At 37.7% G+C, this 26,603-nt stretch overlaps 1 protein-coding gene across 6 annotated transcripts in view; it reads left to right on the top strand.

Annotated features, from left to right (window-relative positions):
* Window positions 1-26,603, top strand: part of sardh (sarcosine dehydrogenase) — a 68,740-nt gene that overhangs the window by 16,796 nt on the left and 25,341 nt on the right. For all 6 annotated transcript variants that reach the window (XM_051910015.1, XM_051910014.1, XM_051910016.1 and 3 more), the window contains exons 10-16: window positions 11,549-11,639; window positions 17,069-17,210; window positions 24,059-24,142; window positions 24,598-24,711; window positions 24,865-25,003; window positions 25,114-25,227; window positions 25,414-25,561. In XM_051910015.1, the coding sequence (XP_051765975.1) occupies window positions 11,549-11,639; window positions 17,069-17,210; window positions 24,059-24,142; window positions 24,598-24,711; window positions 24,865-25,003; window positions 25,114-25,227; window positions 25,414-25,561 (832 nt within the window). The remainder of the gene's footprint in view (window positions 1-11,548; window positions 11,640-17,068; window positions 17,211-24,058; window positions 24,143-24,597; window positions 24,712-24,864; window positions 25,004-25,113; window positions 25,228-25,413; window positions 25,562-26,603) is intronic.

The following is a 26,603-nucleotide window of genomic DNA, read 5'->3' as shown; positions in this document are numbered from 1 at the left end:
GACAATTTTAACTAGATTTTATATTGTATTTTTTATCTTATTTGTGCTGTAGCTATATCGCCCAGCACTAATTACATTACATTTAAGTGCAAGATTAAAAGAAGGCATTTTGCGGTGGTATTTTTGGATGCAGATGGTTCGTGGTTTTGAAGGTCAGATGAAACTCAGTCTGGCTCTGGAGTAATGCTGATTGTGCTCAGTGTGGGCCGGGTCACCTTGCGTGCCTCAGACATGCTGACGGACAACAGGCCGTGATTGCGTGAACAGATCGGAATACATGGCTATAGGAATCACAGTCAGATATTAGATGCATGCTTGCTTTTTTATGACACATCGATTCCTGACCTCAGCATGCAAAACTCATTTCCTGGAAAGAAAGGAGTACAAGAGGCTGTGATTGGTTATGTTATTTGATATACAATACCAGTTGAAATTTGGACATTTTTACTCATACCAAATGTGTGACTTTCTTTATTCTGTGAAACACAAAAGATGATACTCTGAAGGATGTTTTTGCAAAATCTTTTCATGTAGGTCATGAAGATTTGGAATGACATAAGGGTGACAATTTACATTTTTAGGCAACTTTATTTAATGACAAGCCATTATATTATCCATAAACCATTCCATCTTGGAAGAAGCATTAAAATCTGTAATGAATTATCCATATTTTTCTCTTGAAGAAAAACGGTACATTCTAATACAGAGACACTCACCCTATGAATGTCAAAACTGTAATGAGAAGTGCTTAAAGTGGATGTTAGTCTGGTACTTATGGCATAAAATGTTGATCAGGGATTCTCCTTGAGTGTGATTGCATCATAGCTGTGGAATATTATTGTGTGTATGCGCGCACCAGGCCAAAAGATTCCATCAGTATGCATGACCACAGAGATGTTGTACTTCACCGCTGCTTCCACTATGTCTCCCCGTTTGTCTTCAGTCTGGTTTTTCCCTCTCTCTATGCTCCTGTTCGGTGCTACCCCCACACCATTGGACAGGGACAGAGAAATATGCAAGTGGATGTTGAGTTGAAGAGTTTTAGGATCACTGGTTAAATGTCCGGTGGTTGTGTGTGTGTGGTAAGAGAAGAGGTTAATCTGTGGCAGATGGTGGCCCATTGGTGATGTGATTGCTAAGAGCCGCTATCCTTCTGGAGAAAACACACAGGCTCTCACTACTATATAGTAGATGAAAAGCAGTACATAAAAAGAGTAGTGTGTCTGAATTTGTAGCATTTATTAGTGATGCACTGAATTTTCAGCAACTGAAAATATTTTGCAGAAAATTAAATTTCAGTTTTTATTCAGGGTTTTTAAAGTTTATTATAGCCACCATTTAAATGTTTATATTTCAACAAAAATGATGTAGAAACATAATTATATTATTTAAAAAGTGTATAAAAATGTGAAATTTAGATGTTCATATACAAATTTATATACTAGTATTTTGTTTGACTGTTGATTAATAAATTTGATTAACTGTTTGATTATTTAATTTACTTTATTTTCAGTTTTGGTTTTCAGCTAAATGAAAACTTAGTCACACTTTAGACTAAAGTGTTAACAAAAACTTTCGTTTTGGTGTTTCTGTAAAATATTTATTTTGGTGCATCACTAGTATTCAAAAGTAGGCTAAAAAGTACCCTGATGGCCTTCTTCCGAAATGATTCTGAAGTGCACATACAATGGACACTTTACTATCCCATGAGGCCACGGGACAGGAGTTGTGAATGGCATTGAAGCAGCACAACTGACGCTGTAAGTCACATTGACAGTGGGCGTATCTGAAATCACCCCTTGTACCCTCAATCACTATTCCCTATATAGTGGGCAGAAGTTTTGGCAGTGACATAAATTTTGTGTTTTTTGCATAGTTTGCTGCTTTAGTTGCGCTGTTGATTTACATTGTTTCTAGATTAGGTAACACTTTTACCTAGGTAACAGTTTAGGGTTCAATTCTCACTATGAACTAGTTGCTTATTAGCATGCATATTACTAGGATATTGGCTGTTTATTAGTACTTATAAAGCACATATTAATGCCGTATTCTGCATGACCACATTCTACATCCCTTAAAGGGATAGTTCACCCAAAAATGAAAATTTTATGTTTATCTGTTTACCCCCAGGGCATCCAAGATGTAGGTGACTTTGTTTCTTCAGTAGAACACAAATGATGATTTTTAACTCCAACCGTTGCGGTCTGTCAGTCGTATAATGCTTGTCAATGGTAACTCCATCTATAAGAGTAAAAACAAACATGCACAGACAAATCCAAATTAAACCCTGCGGCTCGTGACGACACATTGATGTCCTAAGACACGAAACGATCGGTTTGTGTGAGAAACCAAACAGTATTTATATAATTTTTTACCTCTAATACACCACTATGTCCAACTGCCTTGAGCATCCGGTGTGTGAGGTCTGAAAATGCGCTCTGATGACGGAAGTGATCTCTCGCGCGTATACGTCAATGAGTGCGAGAGTTCACTTCCGGCGTCAGAGGGCATTCTGCAGAGTGCAGATAAACATCAAATTTTCATTTTTGGGTGAACTATCCCTTTAATCCTACCCAATACCTAAACTTAACAACAACCTTACTTATAAGCAGTAATTAGGAGTTTATTGAGGCAAAAGTCATAGTTAATAGTGAGAAATTGACCCTAATATAAAATGTGACCCTAGATCTCAAAAACCCAAATTTACCTGACCAGGTAACATCATTTCACTAATTATTTCATTAGCACATGGGAAAGTGTGAATGAGTACTAGTCAGGTGGAATCAATCTATCATTCTGATTGGATTATGAGAGCAGACTGATTGCAATAAAAGAAGAAGTGCTTCCAATCATTGTGTTCTTGTGTTAGCAATGGTATCTTCCAAAGAAGGACTTGCAGCCGTCATGGCTTTGCATTATAATGGCCTCACATGCAAGGAAATTGCTGCAAAGAATATTGCACCTGAAAGAACCCTTTATCAGATCATCGAGAACTTCAAGGAAGGAGGTTCTGCTGCAGTGAAGAAGACTTCGGGACGTCCCAGAGTGTTAAGCAAGTGCCAGGACGTCTCCTCCTGAGGACTCAGCTATGAAATCATGTCACCACCAGTGCAGAGCTGCTCAATATAGGCAGCAGGTGGGTGTGAGTGCAACTGAAATTCTGCAGGAAGTATAAGGATTTGACAGCAGAAGACTGGTGCAAAGTTATTTTCTCTGATGAAGACCCCTTGTGACTGTTTGGGACATCTGGAAAATCGATTGTCCGGAGAAGAAAAGGTGAATGCTACCATGAGTCCTGTGTTGTGCCAACAGTGAAGCATCCTGAGACCATCCATGCGTTGGGGTTGCTTTTCATCCAAGGGAGTGGGCTCTCTCACAATTCTGCCCAAAATCACTGCCATGAATAAAGAATGGTATCAAAATGTCCTGCAAGAGCAACAACCCAGGAGCAATTTGATCCGTGCATTTTCCAGCATGATGGAGCACCATGTCACAAGGTAATTGTGATAATGAAGTGGCTTGGAGATCATTATATTGAAATTTTGGATCCGTGGCCAGTGAACTTCCGGGATCTTAATCCTATAGAAAACCTGTAGTCAATCCTCAAAAGGCAAATGGACAAGCAGAAGTACACAAATTGTGATCAACTCCGAGTGAATGAATGAGTGAAGTAGGACACTGAGTGCTGCAAACTCCTTCCTTTGGAGAGACACTGGATTTGCCGCAACACTCAACAGTGCGTGGTTATTCTGTAGCACTCATTATTGAGATGCATTATGAGATTGATAATGTCCTCTAGTCCCCTCAAATAGAGCACTATGTAAGGGTATGGGGGGGGGGTATTCTGGGTATATGGGCATCAATGATAACATGATGTAGTACTTCTGGACTTCATTCATAGTAGACACAATCATGCTATATAGAGCATAATGTCTAACTCTCACGAAGTTAGTTCCCTTATTAAATGTACTCATACATGCAATTTCGAATGCAGCTTCTGTTTCAAAACCTAGTGAGCTGCCTATCTAGACAGCATTTTAACGTAGTTAAAAAGGTACTAAGATATGTCCACTTTGACATTTACACTGTGTCCTAACCAGACGCGATGCGATAAGATTCCAACGACGAGCAATTTGACTGTCCACACTAGACGCGACGTGACAATGAGAAGCAATAAAATCAATCAAAAACCACAGCCAATCTGAAGAGAGTGTGGGCGGGCTCTCTTGGCAAGAGCACAGCAGACACAATTAAATTGGCAAGTACATAGTAAAATTCATAAATATTACACCATTTAAACTTTATTTAAAGTACATATGGAGTGACTGAAACTATCTTTGTCATAGAATACACTTGTTTGTTCACATTGAGTTGACAGTTTGAACGTTATTTTTCCCATTTATTTATTTTCAAGATCTGAGGTGAATTAGCCAGTGTTGTTTTCATTATAGCTAAAAAGCTGGGAACACAGATATTCAAACTTACATTAGACGCTTTTAACATTAAACAACGCACATAAACAGTACCTCATATTATCATTGCAATACTTTGTGTTGCACGTTGCGTCGTGTCTAGTTAGGACACGATGTTAGGAGGTATCACATGTAGCCTTTGAGGAGAAAGCAGTCCCATAATACATTACAACAAGATCAGTGAGAAATCTAGAGAAATGTTTATTATATAATTATTTGAATAACAACAAGTACTGACTAAAAATAGTTCAGCATAATGAAAAATGGATTAGTTGTTACCTTAGCAACATGTTAACATCAAACTCTTTTGGAATCAGTTGTGACCTGAGCTTGCTGTGGTCTTCATTTGAGTTGAGTTCATTTGAGTTGTTGCCTATGTAGAGCGATTCGACCCCATTATACTCATGGCGAAGTTCTTTTTTGCTCTTCATTCAGGGGTAAAAATAGCTGTGCAATGATACACTGTTAACGAACATCCTGATGCTGCCCATGTTGCTGAGAGCGATATTTAGGTGAATATGTAAAAAATATGTGCTGCGTGCTTTACTCTCAATAACACAACAAACACACAACAAAAAAGACAGCAGTGAGAAAAACATTTACCTCCGTCTGACCATTGCCATGGACCAATGGCATTCTGAAGATGGTTAACAACCAGCGGGAAGTTTTCCTGGAAGGTTCGCACTGGCAAGCTGTTTCAAACTACAGAAACAAACTCCAAAAGACCTTCCTTTTGGCCAGATTTTGTTTAAAATTACATCACATGCATTTGTTCTTCAGTTTCTCTTGAAGTGTATCGGGGCCTTCAGCATGCTATCTTAGAAGGCAGCTGCCTATGTAGGCAGTAGACAGCAGCACAGCTCTCTAGGTTTTGGAACAGAACCATGTACTTTCATGCACCTACACACACAGTGATGTGATCCACATGTTCATATACCACTCTGAAGTTTCCTTCTCTCTCAACCTCCTTCTCGCTTTCATTTTATATTCCCCCTTGTTTTCTTTCTCATCTCCCCTGACATTTGCAGAAATACTGCTAGTGATTCCGTTAATGCTTTGATGAAGAAAGAGAACTGCTGTGTGTGTGTGTGTGTGTGTGTCTGTGTGTGTGTGTGTGTGTGTGTGTGTGTGTGTGTGTGTGTGTGTGTGTGTGTGTGTGAGAAAAAGACGGATGGGAAAGTCTATCCACATGGTAGCACTAACTCATGCAATGCTTAACTCTCTTGCCGGCCCCAATAGTTCAGCTGTAGCAAAACAGACCAAAGACTAAGGCTGCATCCGAAAACCTAGGAAGCTGACTTGTTGCCTCACTGCCCTATCAGGCAATGACTTTTAAGACAGCATTTGTGCATGAAGGTACCTCACGAAACTGATTTCGGACAGACTCCTAAAGGCAGCGTAACAGTTTAATGATCTACCGCAAAATAGCGCAAGCTTTGGTGAGAACTAAACAAATATTTAATTACTACAGTAGTAATTTCTCGCTAGAAATTACATCAAAAGTGGAAAATGTTGCTCAAAAACATACATTTACACACAAACTGACCAGCAAACTCAGTTTTTGGATGCCATCTTTAATTTTCTAGCTCAACAGTGACAGAATGGATGCACAGGATTGTGGGATATCAAAGGCAGTGAAGGACACATCTATGCTGCCTTCAGAAATCGATCAGATGAAGGTACACTGTATTGCCAAAAGTATTGGGACACCCCTCCAAATCATTGAATTCAGGTGTTACAATCACTTCCATGGCCACAGGTGTATAAAATTGAGCACCTAGGCATGCAGACTGTTTCTACAAACATTTGTGAAAGAATGGGTCGCTCTCAGGAGCTCAGTCAATTCAAGCGTGGTACCGTGATAGGTTACCACTAGTGGTTCAACGGATCCCAAAACTCACGGTTCGGATCATATCACGGTTATTAAGTCACGGATCAGATCATTTTTCGATCAGCACAAAAAAAACAACAACAATTGGGGGGTGGGGGGTAACTTTGCATTTATTACTTAGCCCACTTTAACTACTCCCATACCACAGCAGAAACTACTAGCCTAACTAATACATTATTAAAGGCAAGTGAACAGACTGTAAAAAGAACAAATACTGTACACCAATTACAAACATAGATAAATACAACATAAAGTTACAAATATAGTATATATAATATATACAAATATAAGGTCTAACTGTAGTATTAATTTTCATGTACAGAAATGTAATAATTAAATGTAAAATGACACTGTTCACTGTATAAATTTAATATAGATTAATCTTTATTAAGCTGTGTTTTGTTGTTTGATTTACATGACAGACAACAGCAGGTATTTATAGGTTGCTGTCACTTTAAGAGTAAGACCCCATGTACGCACATGACATAGATACACATCCGAATTCTCACCTCATTCAATTAAGACAATGCAAAGTGTTGGATGCAGTGGTGTAAAGCACCCCACCACTGGACTCTAGAGCAATCGAGACGTGTTCTCTGGAGTGATGAATCAAGCTTCTCTGTCTGGGAATCCGATGTACAATTCTGGGTTTGGTGGTTGCCAGGAGAACGGTACTTGCCTGACTGCATTGTGCCAAGTGTAAAGTTTGGTGGAGGGGGGATTATGGTGTGGGGTTGTTTTTCAGGGGTTGGGCTTGGCCCCTTAGTTCCAGTGAAAGAAACTCTTAATGCTTCAGCATACCAAGACATTTTGGACAATCTCATGCTCAAAACTTTGGGAGAACAGTTTGGGGATGGCCCCTTCCTGTTCCAACATGACTGCGCACCAGTGCACAAAGCAAGGTCCATAAAGACATGGATGAGTGAGTTTGGTGTGGAGGAACTTGACTGGCCTGCACAGAGTCCTGACCTCAACCTGATAGAACACCTTTGGGATGAATTAGAGCGGAGACTGCGAGCCAGGCCTTCTCGTCCAACATCAGTGCCTGACCTCACAAATGCGCTTCTAGAAGAATGGTCAAAAATTCCCATAAACACACTCCTAAACCTTGTGGAAAGCCTTCCCAGAAGAGTTGAGGCTGTTATAGCTGCAAAGGGTGGGCCAACTCTATATTAAACCCTATGGATTAAGAATGGGATGTCATTAAAGTTCATGTGCATGGAAAGGCAGGCGTCCCAAAACTTTTGGCAATATAGAGTATCTCAGGGAACAGGAAGTGAAGCTAACATTGGATTCGGACGTGCCTTGATGCCTTCCTACCTTGAAATTAGCCTCCGAAGGCAGCATTTTCCAGTTTTCAGACGCAGCCTAAATGTTTGTTGAGTTAAAAATGTCATGTAAGTTAATAATTAATGATTTTTACAACGCAAGTGATTCAATCAGAAACTTACTTTAGCTCGATAATAACTAGAGCTGCTGTAAAGCCAAAACAATGTCTGTCAATTAATTTTCCTATTATCACTTTGAAGCTGCTTTGAAACAATCTGTATTGTAAAAAGTGCTATATAAATGAAGATGACTTGACTTGACTATTATTGATCTCATGTGTGACTTGATTTTGCCCCCCATTATTTATTTTTCTTTATTATTTAAAAAAAAACTAAAGTGTATTTTATTGTGGATGTCCCAATGGGGATACAGAATGCACAATTTTCAGAGAAATGTTCATTCATGTTATGTATTTTGGTTTCATATGAGTTAATAAAAATGTTACTGGTTGTGTAAAATAGGCACATAATATCGATATATTGATAAATATACCCCTGAATCTAATATAATCATAATCGTGTCGCAAAATATTTTGAGGTGTTAACAAAAATTGTAATGCTCGCTAAGAGAATCGATATCATATCGTGACAAAACATCCGATTTACACCCCTAATAATCATCAGCAACTGCATATTTTTGCTCAGTTTGGTCCTCTCAATAAAATGCCTGATGTATCAACACATACGCAAACTTTTTTTAAAGATTTTTTAAAAATATAATTTTGTCTAAAGTTTCAATAAACTGTTCCATTTAAAAAATATATATATTTTTCTGACTGTTTCACAAGTCAGGTTTACAAGTTAACCCCTTTTAAAAACACATGACCTTGTGCTTTTTTTTTTTAGTTCTCTTGCATCTCACATTTTTAAACACAAAAGCATGTTCTGTATGATTGCCACCCAAGACAACTCTGTATTAGAGCATTCTTGGTAAGCACAGCGGTCAGTGTATCTTTTGGTCATTCATTTTTTGATTTAATATAGAAAACTGAAAATGAAAAAACTCTACCTTTTTCGTTTTTTTCAAACAAAACGAAAAACAAGAATTCGGCTTGATTTCGTTCAGGGGTAGAAAATGAATAAACTTGATTATTTGATCTCTACATGTGGGCGGGAATGAAACACCCCTTTCCGCTGATTGGTCAACCAAACATTAAACTGCGCCGTCATCAGTTCTTCCGCAGTTCCGTGCAGCAGAATAGTCCTCCGCTGCTATAAATATTTTACACGTTTATTGCAACTACATTTAATCTCTTTCTCGTCAAACAGCCAGACTAATGAAAGGCTTGAGACACAGCATACCGAGGCGGAGCCTAGACAAGGCTTTCTTCTGCGTGTCCATAAATTTGGCAACCTACGCGTGTTTATCTCAGAAATAGTATTATTATACTAGTTTATCTCAGAAAAAATAATTTACTTCGCACCTGCACTCACAACTACCTAATATCCAACACCTTTGGCACACTGCCTGTTTTATTATTGCTGACCACCTATCAAAATCTGTGGCAATGCTGTGCGACTCACGGCACAGCACAGAGATATAGTGAAGCCCAGACCAGTATCAATTTAAGTCATCATATACAGAAGTCAAAACTTTTGTTTTAGGCAATACGCTGAGATTATTTAATTAATATTAAGTATTGGCCGGCTAACTGATGGCATAGTGAATGGTTATTTTCTCTGCCAACTAAACTTCCAAAGCAAATAAAGTCACAGAACCCTTGTGCAACTGGCTCGCAGTAAGGCACACAGAGTTGTTTCATTCTTTGAACGACCCATTAATACAGACGATGATTCAATGACCAATTAATATAGAAAGCCACTTGATTTTATTCCTGAATGAATCAGCGTTTTGAACGAATCGACGAATGAATAAATGACTCCTTCCTCAACACAATGACTTACCGCCACCTAGTGGCGATATTACTTTCAGAATCCAGGTATCATTTAATTGTCATTTCATATTTCTGTATTAAAAATGTTTTTTAAAATATTAATGTCATTATATTATATAGTTGTAATTGCTATGTAAATGTCTTTACTGTAAGTAGCTACATCTGAAAGCAACTTCATGCATTTGGTTGATACTGATTTAATTGGTAACAAACAGCCTATAGTGTCATATTATTCTAATTTATTTGACTAAATTTAAGAATTTAACATAGATAGCATACATATTTAATAAGATTAGGAAAGAAATTCTATATAAAGGTAAAAAAAAATTACCCCTGAAAATCATTTGTTTCATATGGGAAAGTTAATTTCTGACACTGGTAGATGGCATTAAATATGAAAACTCTTCATCTCTGGTTTATTGTTCAAAGTCTTATTTCAGGGTTTTATTCATATAACTCAAACAAGTTCATTTTAAAATCATGACGTCAAATTCATATTTGAAACAACCATTCTGTGAGATCACGACATTATGATATTATGATATCCATCTGTTTAACATGTTGAATGAATAAAAATCACAATAGAACTATAATAGATGTGCTGTGAACATAAACTATGAAACGATGTCATTTCTTTTCATATCTGTCATATTTTTTCAAGTTCCTCCATTGTCCAAATCTCAGCGTATTGCCTAAAACAATGTGTATGATGACTTAAATTGATACTGGTCTGGGCTTCACTATATCTCTGTGCTGTGCCGTGAGTCGCGCAGCATTGCCACAGATTTTGATAGGTGGTCAGCTATAATAAAACAGGCAGTGTGCCAAAGGTGTTGGCTATTAGGTAGTTGTGAGTGCAGGTGCGAAGTAAATTATTTTTTCTGAGATAAACTAGTATAATAATACTATTTCTGAGATAAACACGCGTAGGTTGCCAAAATTATAGACACACAGAAGAAAGCCTTGTCTAGGCTCTGCCTCGGTATGCTGTGTCTCAAGCCTTTTATTAGTCTGGCTGTTTGATGAGAAACAGATTGAATGTAGTTGCAATAAACGTGTAAAGTATTTATAGCAGCGGAGGACTATTCTGCTGCACGGAACTGCAGAAGAACTGATGATGCCGCAGTTTAATATTTGGTTGACCAATCAGCGGAAAGGGGTGTTTCATTCCCAACCACATATAGAGATCAAATATTCAAGTTGTTTATTCATTTTTTACCCCTGAACAAAAAACGAAAAATCAAGCCGAATTCTTGTTTTTTATTTTGTTTGAAAAAAATGAAAAACGAAAAAGGTGCCTTTTTTTTTCATTTTCCAATTTCAATATTAAATCAAAAAACAAATGACCTAAAGATACAAGAACCACAGACCCACAGCCTAGTGTCTCTCTGCTTTGTCATGAAAGCTCTATAGAAATACTCCCGCCCGTCTTTAGGGACACGGAGTGTGTTAGAGTTAAAGCAGTGACACGGCATGGAATTCAAGGTGGCCATTACTCAGCGACTCTGTGGTTGCTGGCTAATGTTAATGAAGTCATCAGCCAGCTAATGAAGCAAAAGTCCTTTAGAGACACCAAAGGCTCTCAGTATGGCTCTTACACTCCAAGATCCTGTCACCCATTTGTCTCACTCCTCCTTGATGTGTCTCTCACTTCACAATGTCCTTCATTCCTCCTTGATATTCCTCTACTTCTGTTCATTATTCTTCTCGTGTCTGCTCAGAGCTCGCGAAGACTGATTCAGTCTGATGGTGAAACTTCCGGGTAATGTTCATGGTGAATTGATTGGCAGCTGTCAGTCAGATTGTTTCTAGAGAGGTACTTTGTAGCTTGTTAAACAGTGCGCCGTGTTGCTTAGGTTTGTACACAAGTTTGACTGATTGTCTGAAGCAGGATAAAGTTGACTGAGAGTTATGAATGTGGTGGGATGATGATTGACATATGCTCTGTGATTTGATTGGCAGGTATGATGTTAGGGGGAGGATGCGGCAAAGAGCTGGCCCACTGGATCATTCATGGGCGTCCTGAGAAAGACATGTACGGATACGATATCAGGTACGTTTAGTGTGAGCAAGTGCTGCTGTGTGGACTACTTTATGCAGGGCCGGCCCAGGCTCTGTTGGCGAGATTTTAGATTCCCCCACCCCCCACCATTAAAAAATACAGAAAATGCAGATTTTTCAAAACTTTACTATAACATAACATAACATAACATACTGATAAGTATTAACATAAATAATTAGTAAATAAATTGTGATAATAAATAAACAAATCTGACTTAGTCACCTGAAGAATAACACAAAAATTAAATTAGAAATTAAAGTGCAGATCAACAAAAAAATTGCAAATAACTGTTATATTTTCAGAATTACAGAACAGTTTCAAAACTGAACACGCCTGAAGGCAACAAAATAAAGGCTACATAATGTAATTTATTTGTAGATGTTAGCCAGCAAGCTAGCCAGTTAATCTAATTAGCATACCCATTTCATTTCCATTTTGTGCATACAGTGGAAAATGGCATACTTAAATTATTTTAATTCATGAATGCTAGATTATAGTCCTAGTCATGGTCTTTTTCAAAAGACATTTAGTGCAATTTTTGGTGAATTAAAAGCAAGCAGTAATGTAACTGAAATTAAAACAACATTACGAAGCTTACATTTATTATAAAGAAAATAAAGTAAAATTAAATAAGCAGTTAACTCAAGCAAAAACGTTCCACAGTGTCAGTGTTGCCAGTTAAGATGTTCTAAAAAGGCTATTTCAAAATACTGCATAAACATCACGGGCTAATACAGTGATTAACCTGTGATTCTTACCTCTATATGGCTCTTTTTTTGTTCTTTGCGTCGCTTCCTGCCTTGTGCCCCTGATAATTTTCTTTTTTCAAATGAAATCTTTTTAGAAATGATACTTTCAGAGCACATAAATGGCAAAACTATTTTAACAGCGTGCACCATGCATAATTAATGCGTTATGATGATGTATTACAATTACGTCATGACGCAGAAAGTGTTTGAATTAGTCCAACATGACATTTTGTCAAATCTTATGATTTTTCGTTAGTGTCAATTTTATTTTATTCTAACATTATTTTAATCAGTTTGATGACCGATCAGTACTAAAATTCTTAATTGTCAGTATTTGGTTAATATATGGGTGTAGGAGTGCACGGTGGTCACAAGAGGGAACTTTTGTGCGACGCCCCCAGTCATTTTGCGCCCTAGGCAACTGCCTATGTCGCCTATGCCATGGGCCGGCCCTGACTTTATGTACTGTGTTTGAGGCGGTGCTATGTGATTGGCTGGCCAATGGGAGTCGAATTGTTGAATTTCAACATTTTGAGTCGGACATGACACAAGTACTTTACTTTTGGTTTAGTGAGTCAAGAACTATTCAGAACAATTAATTGAGTCAGTTGTTAGATCATTCAGAACAATAACTCATGACTTCAAACCAATGATTTGTGAATCTTTGACTGATTCACTAAAAGAACTGGTTCATAAGAGTCATTACTTCACAATTCAGACTGCATTTAACACATTTAGTGAAATTAAAAACGAAAAAGAGATATGGCTTAGTGCAAATATCAAATTGCAAAGGCTGCAATTTAATTAAATAAATATATGCGTTGCATGTTTTGAGAGTGAAGCACGGCACTGTGTTCATTTACATGTGAACAGAGCTCATCTGCTCTGAGGGTCGCTTATAATGTGCATTTGGGAACACAATTTGCGCTAACTACCTTCCCAAACTTATGATACGCGCTTATAAACCAGCTGTTGTCAGCCATAGAGAAGGTTTAAGGGCTTCCTTTAAAGGACACTTTGGGGAACGCCTCCAGCTTGACCGGTGTCTGAAACGTGTTTAAACGCAACAATGTCATTGGCCGACGGCAGTCCATGACGTCACTACTGGTACGACCGTGAGTTTAAACGGGCACCTGTATTAGAAGTCATCATCTTTCTTGTCTTCAGGAGAACGTTTGTTTGTGTATGTGTTAAGGAGCGAATATCATGGAGAAACGCTCTGCGTTTTGAGTTTCATGAAGCACTTTGCGACTGGTACGTTTTCTGCATGAGTGAAGAGCATGTGTTTAGCTCTTAAGGGAGCTGAATGCGCGCATTGCGAGGATTTCTCAGTGACAAGCTCCGGGGTTTGGGTCCCGCGGCCGCTACTGCGGTGAGGTAGGATTGAGTGAGGGGGTTGTGGGCGGAGCAAGGAGGAGTGAAAACAGGAACCTTACCTTTTTTGCCTCCTCTTGTTGGCTCAAATATTGCTACTGCTCAATCTATTTTTTTCTAATTCTGAGGAATTAGGGGTAGAAAGAGTGTAGTAGTCATTATTATATTATAATTTAAGAATTATGGAAAGTTATGGCATGCGCCACAAACAGATTGAGATCTGGTTTGGTGGCGCGAGAGATGGGAGATCACTAATGGCAGACTTTGCGAGCAATTTCTGTCTTGACATAACTGTCCCGCTCCTATTATGAGCCTTGTGTTTTCCCTTTGATCTCCATGCTGAGGTGGAGAGATCATAAGGGAAACCATATTCAGCCCGCATTTATCCTTTTATCACAATAAGTAAATGTGAAGGATTTGTGTGAGCACAGAGATGTGTCGATGCTTCCATACTATTGGTTGAGGCATCCTCATAAAGGCTCCATTGTTTTCCTATGTCAGTATTCCCTTAAAGATAATGTCTGGCGTAGAGGCTAGCATTACCTGACCTTAGAGCTTCACCCGTCTAAAAAAATAGGGCTTCGAGCTTGGGTGGTGGCCGTAGGGAATAGTGTCACTGACAGTTCCGTGGACACGAGTGAGGGAATCTGACTCCGGCATCTAAGTCCGTTGAGTCCTTGTTTTGTACTTGTCACAGCCATTTACAGTCATCCCATCAGCATGGCAGCGTGGGTATTTGTTTCCCAAAGTGTCCTCTAGAGGACGCAGTACGAGTTCCCATTCGAAAGGGAACATCTCAGGTTACACATGTATCCATGGTTCCGTGAAAAAGGGGAACGAGACACTGCATCTCTTTGCCATTTATTGGGCTTGCCTGTCTACATCTCCTTCAGACAAAGAAGTTGATGATGTCTAATACAGGTGCCCGTTTATACTTACTGGTACGGTTGTACCAGTAGTGATGTCACAGACTGTCATTTGCCAATGACAGTGTCGCGTGCTTTAGACACTGGAGGCGTTCCCCAAAGTGTCTTCTGGAGAACGCAGTGTCTCGTTCCCCTTCTCAGGGAACCATGGTTATATGCGTAACCTGAAATGTTTTCTGCCAAAATAAAAGCTTGATGGTTTAATGTTTGAAAATTAAGAAATTAAGAAAGCCATAAATATTAGTATTGCAATTTTATATTTGTAATTTAAAATAAAATTACTATTATTATACTTTTATAAAATATTAATTAGTTTACAGCAAAAATTTTATTTTCTTTAATATTTTTATTTAGTAGTAGTAGTAATAATAATATAATATTTTTTACAGTACAATTATTATGATTGTTATTATGATTATTATTTTATAGTCAAAATTGTGCAGCCCTACAAACAAGCACAGCAAACCTAATTTTTTTTTCTTTTTGCATTTTAAATTGCAATTGCAATTTTTATCAGAAAAATTATGACCGCCATTTTGATGGACAATTCTGTCATGTTTCCTGAACCGACAAAACTGATATCTTTCTAACTTTATTTTTTAATGTTATTTAAAATGCATTATAATTAATACTTTCCCCGTTACATATACATGCAACATTTCGTTCACATATTGTGTCTAAAAACGCGTGGAAAAAGCGGGCGTGCCGCTTTCTGCTTCTTTCCAAAGCGCTTGCGCTCCCGTGGCGTCTGTCGTTGCTATACAACCATGAACTGCGCTCTCCACGACGACGAGGAAGTTTCAGCAAAGGATAAATTGATTTCTAGCCCTTGCATTAGCTTTACTACTAGATATATTTATGGAGATGAGATATAAAAACCACCCTGTACAGCTATGATCAGCTGTTCGGCTGAGCTTTTGATGTTTTGTTATGGAAAGTCTGAAGCTGATCGTTTGGTTCTTGTTACATGACCTGTGGTGCACTTGCGGCATTCTGAAAAGTTGAGAATTTTTCATCTCGATGCACCTGGAAAACGCACCACATGTGCGTCGCAACCGCATCACTTACATTATGAGCGTGCCTGCCACGCGCCTACATTTGAAATAACGAATTTGAGCGCGCAAAAGACATGATATTATGTGAACGGCCCCTTAGCTTTGCTCCTCCTCTGAGTGAGCTGTACACAGTCCACCATGTTTATCTCCTCACCAGAGCATTTAACAGCACCATTCAGGTAAGAAATGCATTCTTGTTAAAGCTACTAAAGTTATTCAATCAAGAATGGTGAGTGATTTTCTGTTTTTCTTTTGTTGTCATATTAACAGCATATACAGCAGTAGGTACTGTATTTCGCTGCTGTCACTTTCATACATTGCTCTAATATACACATGCGATTTCTTTCCCTGCTGCTTCCATTCACAGACATAACTGGCTCTGTTTGTGAACTTTGTGTGTTTTTGACATAACCTTGTGTGTATTTGACAGTTTAAGCGCATTAAGACGTGAAAGAGAAATTAGTTTAATACTCACAGGGCCCAATGTCTGACAGCTTTCTGTATGCATGCTTTGCATATGTGCGTTCAGAAAACCATATATCAGAATTTTAAACTGATATGGCTTTAAAACACATGCAAATAATAAATGTTCATGATGACAAAGAACTGCAATGTCATGTGAGCATGGCCATGATAGAGATGATAATCAAAAACAGATGTTTTGTATTTGGCAGTTTTTGGAGTATCTGAGGCACAAGCTGTAAAGGCAAAGGCTATTCTGGATAGGGGCGGGGAAGCAGCAGCTCATTTGCATTTAAATATACTTGCACGATAACCGCATGTTTTTGCCTGCTCTCAAAAATGGACATTTACAGCATGGTATAATAAATGATCTGTGAGGTATTTTGAGCCGAAAATTCACAGACACATTCTGGGGACACCTGAGACTTATATTACATCTTGTAACAAAAGCATAAAAAATAGGTCCCCTTTAAAATGGCTGACTGCTGAACTAGGGAGCTGATTAAGATGCATCTTATGTTCTTGATTGCCAGCCCTATTAGTGTCTGTAGGATTGTTACAAACGCCATACAGGGGTTCTGTTAACATGCAGTGTTCAGTGGCCACACTAGTACTGTTTCCTCCTAAAGCTCACATTTGCGAAAGGGACATCATGACACCAAGCTCAGGACATCAAATGAGAGGTATTATCAAGGTCAGCTGCATTCACTGAGGGCAGTACGCTCTGAACTCGCTGTCCAGCCTCGGTTAGCATTCACTCCTGTGCCTTGAAAATAAGATGACGTGTGTGTGTGTGTGTGTGTGTGTATGTGTTTCTCTGTTTCTTATTTCATCTTCCTTTGTCTGTATCTCAGGCGGTTCCACCATTCCCTGACTGACAACAACCGTTGGATCAGAGAGCGAAGTCACGAGTCATATGCTAAAAACTATTCAGTAGTTTTTCCATTTGACGAACCTTTGGCCAGCCGCAACATGAGGAAAGATCCTTTCCACCAGGTTCTGCCCTTCTCTTTATCCCCTTGTCAATTTGCTGTCCATAATAATCAAATATGTTTTCCTATACATGCATGCACATTAGATGAGTGGTTTTCAAACGGGGCTGGAGCCCACTAGGGTGCCTGGACAAACTTCCAAAGAGGCTTCAAGATGACTTAAAATGATTTAAAATAAGACAAAACAAGCATTAAAATAAGCTAAAACAACTAAAAATCTTATTTTATAATTTATAATGGAGATAGATCTTTCTAGTTATGCCAAGCTCTAAAATATTTTAAATTCAGTTTTTGCCATGAAGATAGCCACAGATTCTGACATGGCATTAAATAAAAATATACTGATACTAAAATATTTTATTGTGTAGAAATTGTGAATTTTTTTTTTTTAAAGAAATAATACTTTTATTTAGCAAGGACATTGATCAAAATTTACAGTAAATACATTTATAATGTTACAATATATATATATATATATATATATATATATATATATATATGTAAGCAATAAAGTACGAGAGGCTGTGCTGTATCGTGAATAAGTCACGGCTGAAGGCCGTTGTTAGGCACGACGCGAAGCGTACCTTATTGCTTTTATAAAACGGTTACCACACAATACAAAAATTAAAGCCAAAAATATGCATCAATGCAAATTTCATGAAGTAAACTTTTACTAAAAGCCTTCCTTCCGCCGGAAAAAATAGTCCCTGACCATGAACAGCAACAGAAGTTACATTATTACGCAATTAGATGGCGGCAAAGACTCTCTTTATGAGTGTGTCAGTCAGTAGCCAAGATTTTTATATTGAAAAGACTGAATTGCTGAAATAATATTTGTATTGTGTGGTAACAGTTTTATAAAAGCAATAAGGTACTTGAGGCTAGTGCTGTATCGTGAATAAGTCACGGCTGAAGGGGTTGCAGGCACTCCGCTTCACATTGTGTCTAACAACACCCTTCAGCTGTGACTTATTCACAATACAGCACAGCCTCTCGTACCTTATTGCTTACATATATATGTGTGTGTGTATATATATATATGTATATATATATATATATATATATATATATATATATATGTATATATGTATGTATATATATGTATATATATATATATATATATATATGTATATATGTATGTATATATATATATATATATATATATATATATATATATATATATATATATACATACATATATATATATATACATATACAGGTGCTGGTCATATAATTAGAATATCATCAAAAAGTTGATTTATTTCACTAATTCCATTCAAAAAGTGAAACTTGTATATTATATTCATTCATTACACACAGACTGATATATTTCAAATGTTTATTTCTTTTAATTTTGATGATTATAACTGACAACTAAGGAAAATCCCAAATTCAGTATCTCAGAAAATTAGAATATTGTGAAAAGGTTCAATATTGAAGACACCTGGTGCCACACTCCAATCAGCTAATTAACTCGAAACACCTGCAAAGGCCTTTAAATGGTCTCTCAGTCTAGTTCTGTAGGATACACAATCATGGGGAAGACTGCTGACTTGACAGTTGTCCAAAAGACGACCACTGACACCTTGCACAAGGAGGGCAAGACACAAAAGGTCATTGCAAAAGAGGCTGGCTGTTCACAGAGCTCTGTGTCCAAGCACATTAATAGAGAGGCGAAGGGAAGGAAAAGATGTGGTAGAAAAAAGTGTACAAGCAATAGGGATAACCGCACCCTGGAGAGGATTGTGAAACAAAACCCATTCAAAAATGTGGGGGAGATTCGCAAAGAGCGGACTGCAGCTGGAGTCAATGCTTCAAGAACCACTACGCACAGATGTATGCAAGACATGGGTTTCAGCTGTCGCATTCCTTGTGTCAAGCCACTCTTGAACAACAGACAGCGTCAGAAGTGTCTCGCCTGGGCTAAAGACAAAAAGGACTGGACTGCTGCTGAGTGGTCCAAAGTTATGTTCTCTGATGAAAGTAAATTTTGCATTTCCTTTGGAAATCAGGGTCCCAGAGTCTGGAGGAAGAGAGGAGAGGCACACAATCCACGTTGCTTGAGGTCCAGTGTATAGTTTTCACAGTCAGTGATGGTTTGGGGTGCCATGTCATCTGCTGGTGTTGGTCCACTGTGTTTTCTGAGGTCCAAGGTCAATGCAGCCGTATGCCAGGAAGTTTTAGAGCACTTCATGCTTCCTGCTGCTGACCAACTTTATGGAGATGCAGATTTTATTTTCCAACAGGACTTGGCACCTTGGCACACAGTGCCAAAGCTACCAGTACCTGGTTTAAGGACCATGGTATCCCTGTTCTTAATTGGCCAGCAAACCTTAACCCCATAGAAAATCTATGGGGTATTGTGAAGAGGAAGATGCGATATGCCAGACCCAACAATGCAGAAGAGCTGAAGGCCACTATCAGAGCAACCTGGGCTCTTATAACACCTGAGCAGTGCCACAGACTGATCGACTCCATGCCACGCCGCATTGCTGCAGTAATTCAGGCAAAAGGAGCCCCAACTAAGTATTGAGTGCTGTACATGCTCATACTTTTCATGTTCATACTTTTCAGTTGGCCAAGATTTCTAAAAATCCTTTCTTTGTATTGGTCTTAAGTAATATTCTAATTTTCTGAGATACTGAATTTGGGATTTTCCTTAGTTGTCAGTTATAATCATCAAAATTAAAAGAAATAAACATTTGAAATATATCAGTCTGTGTGTAATGAATGAATATGATATACAAGTTTTACTTTTTGAATGGAATTAGTGAAATAAATCAACTTTTTGATGATATTCTAATTATATGACCAGCACCTGTGTGTATATATATATATATATATATATATATATATATATATATATAAATGCTGTTCTGTTGAGCTTTATATTTGTCAAAGAAAATGGTCCTTTATTTTCTATTGATTTTGGGGTGAAATATGACCAGAACACATAAGGTATAAGGTGCTTTATGCTGTTACCGCTCATTTAGCAATGAACATAATTACCTTCATCAAGAGAATAATGTAGCTACGTACTAATGTGAAATAAATGCTCCTTGGTCTTTTTCTCTCCTCCTTGCTCTTGCATTGTCCTGTTTTCACACCCGTCTTCTTGTCAGTTTGTAATTGCTTGTATTGAGACTAAAAAATTTCCACAAGCCTGATCTGAAAACAAATTGCATTAATTACATCAAAACATCATCCTTTAAGTGTAAATCATTATTTAACTTGAGAAATTTCACAACTTGGCAACTTAGCTTACACTTAGCTAGCCAAATATGTTATGTGTGAATCTATTAGCCAGTGTTTGCTGCCAGCATCTGTGGGGCTGCTCGAAAGACTTGTTGCTAAGCTACTGCTAAAAAGATGATGTTTAAGTGTTTCCAAAAATACCACTTTGTTCTGGCTAGGCTCCAGGCGTGAAGCCGCACAAGAAGGCTTCATCCTGGTGAATAATAGCCTGCTGAAATATAGATAGCTAGCAATAATAACACTCTGCGTTCATTTAGACCACTGAGCCTCACTAAGACGACTATAAATTAGACATTCCTCTTGAATATTTCATAGCTTACCAGCTTGGAAATCTTCCTGTGCTAATCCAGCTAAGTGCTAGCAAAGGGATGTGATACTGATATAGCTTGATTAAAAAGACACCTGCCTTTCATCTAATCTCAAAAGTTAACTTTCAACCTTCATTTATATCAATATGTAAAATGTTGAACATTATTTTGTGTTAGAGAAAAATAGTCACTCGAAAATGTGATTTCTGTAATCATTTACTCATTTCGTTCCAAACCTGTATGACCTTTTTCTGTAGAACACAAAAGATGATATTTTGAAGAATGTTCAGGCTGTTCTTTTCCATATAATGTATGTTTAATAGGGCTGTACAATGATTGATTGATCCATCCCTTAAATTCACAAGCTTTCTATTACTGATACCACATGATTGTATGTGCTCAGGAAATCAATTGCGCAAACCTTGACAACATATAGATGCTGGTCAGGTTTGTTTTTATCTCTAGAAACTTCCGCTTTCCATTTCTTAATGTCTATTACCACCTTTTTTGACACATGCTTCTATAAATTCCTCTGTTAAGTAACAGCATGAACCACAGTGGCTCATTGGCATGGAAACAGTGGCTGAATTAATTCCTGCAAACAATATTTTTAGCGTGGACCTGTTAAAGAACACTAGCATTATAATTATCAAAAACAATAAATAATAGTGTTTCATGCTGGATAAGACATGTTGCTGTGCGTGACTCATGGAAAGCTCGTCAGCTCATATTTTACTCCAGGAGAATAATGTGGACTTCAAAAACCCTGGAGAAGGAAGGCAAATTGCCTAGCAACCAGTGTTTCTCTGGCCTGGGAGATAGAAAGCGAGAATCTGGTGCTGTGTGGGGGGCCGGGAAGGAGGGTGGACCAATTCCTTATTTTTGTTTTGGAGCTCAAGAATAGCCAGAGAAATCGTGACGGGCTATTTCGAGCAGTGGAAAACAAAAGCGTTAGGAAGGATGACACATCCAAAACTCTTTATTCTGCCTAAACTGGAATTTCTGCTCAGAATCAGTATTGATTAGAGGTGTTTGATGAGGCAAGCATCACTATTACTACTACCTACATACAACCTAACCCTGTGCATAACTTATCCTGCACTGTTTGTGCTACTGACATGAATGATACCCCAAATCATGTGACTGGTTGAGGATTGCTGTCGTTGCTAATGTACTGTGAGCTAACATGAGCAAACAATGAACAGCTGTATTTTTAACTTACATTAAAGATTAATAAATACTGTAACAAATGTATTGCTCATTGTTAGTGCATGTTAGTTAATACATTAACTACTGTTAACAAATGAGACCTTATTGTAAAGTGTTACCCTTAATAATGATAATAATAATAATGTAAGTTTGCTGCTTTGTATTGTTACAGTGTCTATAGTATATGTAAATAAAAAACGATTACTCTTTCTCGGTGTTAGGACTGAGAAATTCACGTTTATTTGTCATCTGTGTTTTGCGTCATCCAGCAGACTTTTGACAGCTCCAGGGCTTTCATGAAAACTACAGATTGTTTCTGAATTTTTGTATCACCGCCCATGGACAGTCGGATCGACAGAGGGTTATTAACAAAACAGTTATTGTAAGAGTAGGTTTATCACTGAAAATTGCATCATACTTTTTCTACTCTTTAAACAGCGTTATGGTAAAAATGCTATGGCAACAGCTTTCTTACCTGTACGCAAAGTCATTTTCCTTCGGGGGGCTGGGCGGAACTGACAGAACAGTGATTTCTTTTAGTTGTTTCCCCTCCTTTTTGGCACAAAGACTGTGTTTGTTGTCATCCTGTTTGAAATGTTGACTACAAATATGGAGGTTTTTCAGATTTTCTGTCGCAGCGTTCTCTCGATATTTCTGATTCTTTGATACCTTCAGCTGCTGCCGACAATGTGCCGGATCCTTCAATGGAAACCGAAAGTAACCCACTCCTGTTTGCTCTTTGAATTATTGCACCTGGGAACAATACAAGTCGAAACCATTATGACTTAAAGTTTGTTAAGAAGTATTTCCTACTCTACCTATTTGGCAGAAGGGAAGACAACAGCCTTTTTTCTGTTTTCTCTAGTCTGGTAGCACCGGTTTAAAAAAAAAAAAAATTCCGCCTTTATAATGCATAGGCAGCCAAGTTTTATTGAAAGCTCATTTTGCCAGTGGTGAAGTATGTAAGAACATTTAAGAACATTTTAACAACTCCCCTGCAGTCACTCACAACACCTTACCAGCCACCTAAAAATACTGGGAAAATTGGCAGAACATGGCAATGAGTTTGTTCAGAAAATGTAAAAGTCAGAGTGCCTTTTCCAGAGGAAACTTTAAAGAATGCATTAGAAATATGATTTTTTTAATATATATATTTTTTAATTTGATTGTTGTTTTAATGTCATTGGTGTTTTAGTAAGACTGGTAAATGTATAATTTATTTATTTTTTTTTCTGCTGGCTCAATTTTTATTTTCAGCAATGTGTTTTTTAGGGAAAAATAACATTAATTTCTGCGATTATTGCCATTGCCATTTAGTGCAATTAACACAGCATCCATTTTTTATTAGCTATGCTAATGTATTTTCCACCCATTCTTTGGCTAGCAGCATGCAATCACTTGCCAGCTCCACAAAGCGGGAGAGAGCAGCTGACAAAGTTGTTAGTAATTGTTAATTAATGATAAATAAAATTAATTTGAAGTTTTAGTTATACTGTAATATTCAATAGCTATAATAACTCATTTTATCTGTAGAAATTGAAAAATAAAATTTAAAAGAGGCATCAGTATCAGTGTTGATATCAGTGAAACTGGCCTTCGTTCTTGGTAAAAAGTAAAAATATATTGTAAAAATATATTCTTTATACATTTTAATTTTAAATTTTTAAACGATCAACTATTTATATATTTGCTAGAAATATTGTATTATTAATTAAATATTAAGTTTTAATTACAACATTTATAAAAAGAAAATTTGCAACAAGCTAGGAAAAATTCAGCTATAATGTAAATGCAATGCAAAGCTTTACTAAATGATTTGTAGTTTTCAACACATTCTTACTGATGCTTTCAAGTGGTTTGAGACTAAACCTCACCTATGTTAGCCAGTTAGGTAACAAATCAGCAGAATTTGCAAAACTATATAAAATACATCACTGAAAAACAGAGATCAACGAATACACGATTTTCAGTGGCTATGCAGCGCTGGCACAAATGGGCAATTGACTGTTGAACCCTGATTATGATTATAATGCAGCGTTTGAGGTTTATTAGCCTGATATTTGATGGTTGTGTTTAACAGGTGCTACAGGAACAGGGCTGTGTGTTTCAAGAGAGACACGGCTGGGAGAGACCTGGATGGTTCAACCGAGATGGACCTACTCCAGTGAGATTTCAACACACACACACACACACACACACACACACACACACACACACACACACACACACACACACACACATTTGTTTTTGTGAATTGTGGATATATTCTATAGGCGTAATGGTTTTTATACTGTACAAACCGTATTTTCTATCGCCCTACACCAACCCTACACCTAAACCTACCCATCACAGGAAACTGTGCACATTTTTACTTTCTCAAAAAAACTCATTCTGTATGATTTATAAGCCTTTTGAAAAATGGGGACATAGGGTAATGTCCTCATAAGTAACCCTATCCTTGTAATACCTATGTCATATACCCATTTGTGTCCTGATATGTCACAAAAACACGCGCACACACACACACAAATGCAACATTACCTCAGGACAGAAATCGCTGTGTTCTGTGTTGACTGTTGATTGATTTGTCTGTTAAATTGGCAATTGGCCTTTTCTCAGGTTCTAGATTATGATTACTATGGAGCCTACGACGTCCCCAAGAACACTGTTTACAAATACAGCGAGATACTCGGCAAAGAGTACACTTTTGCCTTCCCTCCACATCATGATGTGGTGAGCAACCTTTGTAGAAGTTTGTGAGAGTGTTTGTTTCCAGTTCCAGTATTTATTTATTTTACATTTGTTTATTTTTTTTGTTTGTTTGTTTTTAGATTTTAAAAAAAAACAATATATATATATACATTTTACATTTTTGTTTGATCCCAGATTCGGGATGAGTGTCTGACCTGTAGGAATGCTGTAGCTGTGTTTGATATGTCCTACTTTGGTAAGTTTTACCTGACTGGTCCGGATGCAAAGAAGGCAGCTGATTGGCTGTTTACAGCTGATGTCAACAAAGCTCCAGGTGAGAATCTCTGTGATGTCTGTCTGCCAATTCAGTCTCCCATCCATCCGCACTCTCAGTGCTATTTTCTACTTTCTGAAGTGTAATCATCTTGACTGTATGTGTTTCAGGCTCCACGGTCTACACCTGCATGTTAAACAAAAGGGGCGGAGTTGAGTCTGACCTCACTGTCAGTCGTTTGGAGCCAAGCCCCGCCCACCTCCCACTGACACCCGAATCTAATGGTAAACAACACACGTAATTTATTCTGTTCAGGGTCACAGAACTGATGTGCAAGGCATTGAAACAGGACGTTATGAGCATCTCATCAGCATGTTAGGAGGAAGTCATGAGTTTATATTCACATCACTGCTTGTGTGTCACACATGTGTGTGTGTGTGTGTGTGTGTGTGTGTGTGTGTGCGCTGAAGGTGATGCATACTACCTGGCCATTGGAGGTGGTGTGGCCCAGCACAACTGGAGCCATATTCAGTCAGCGCTGCAGGACCAAGGTTTCCGCTGCACACTAATAGACCACACCGAGGACATGGGCATGATCAGCATACAGGGACCCAAGAGGTTGGCACAAGTACACACACACATACATAAATAGACTCTGTTCAAAATCTAGTCAGTTGTTGAATTGAGTATATATTCCTTCTTTTGGCCAAATTCTAAAGGCCTGTTCAAACCAAGAAGAATAGCTATAACCATAACTATATTAGCATCCACACCAACACATGATAATGTTCTGTTTATTATTAGTGCACACTGCTGTTTTGTTGTCTGCCGCTTTAAATGCTTGAGCTTTCTAGAGTCGCATGGATTCTGATTGGCTGTCAAATGTTTTTATCATTCATCAGCTGGAAAAAAACTTACTAAAATGATTCCAACGATATCATTCCTCTCTTTCATTAACATTATAGTTGTGTGTTGTGGACTTCGCTGCTCTCGTAGAATAAAAATTGATTATTAAAACTTAATTATTAAAATTATTAAAACGGCCCTTAAGCCAGCATCATGAAGAATGTAATCCCAGAATGCTTTTCAGGACGTTCAGGGAAAAAATCTATCAAAGATGGTGGTCAAAGTGGGATAAATATTAATGATCAATAATTCAATATTGGAAAGAACTGCTTAAAAAAATTAAGGTAAAATTGATGATTTTACTTTATATTTCTGTATGAGGTGGGCGATATGACCAAAATCGAGCGAGCGAGTCTACTCTGATGTACACTTCAAGCAGCTCTATATCCCACAATTCAACTTGATTGTAATTGTGTTCACAGCAGATTAACTGAAGTGTATGATATATTGATTATTTTAAGAATTAATCACATAATAGTGTATAATATATTAATTATGTTGAGTTTTATCACACAATACTTGTAGCTACCTTATGGTCACAGTCAAAGTTTATACTATTGATATTTTGTTTCATTTGTGTCATTTTATTTTTCTCTAACAGCTCATATACCTATAGGATTTTATATATTTTCTCGCACAACTTATAATCATATAGAATGTTGCATAAAACAAATTCATAAGTACAAAAGGGGTTTAAATAATAAATCAGCTCCATAGTGAATTCCAAGTGATCAAGGGCTTAGTGCGTTTCACT

The sequence above is a fragment of the Ctenopharyngodon idella genome, chromosome 10, assembly GCF_019924925.1.
Source record: "Ctenopharyngodon idella isolate HZGC_01 chromosome 10, HZGC01, whole genome shotgun sequence".
In the NCBI taxonomy this organism is placed as follows: Eukaryota; Metazoa; Chordata; class Actinopteri; order Cypriniformes; family Xenocyprididae; genus Ctenopharyngodon; species Ctenopharyngodon idella.
This window is presented reverse-complemented; position numbering and strand designations above follow the sequence as displayed.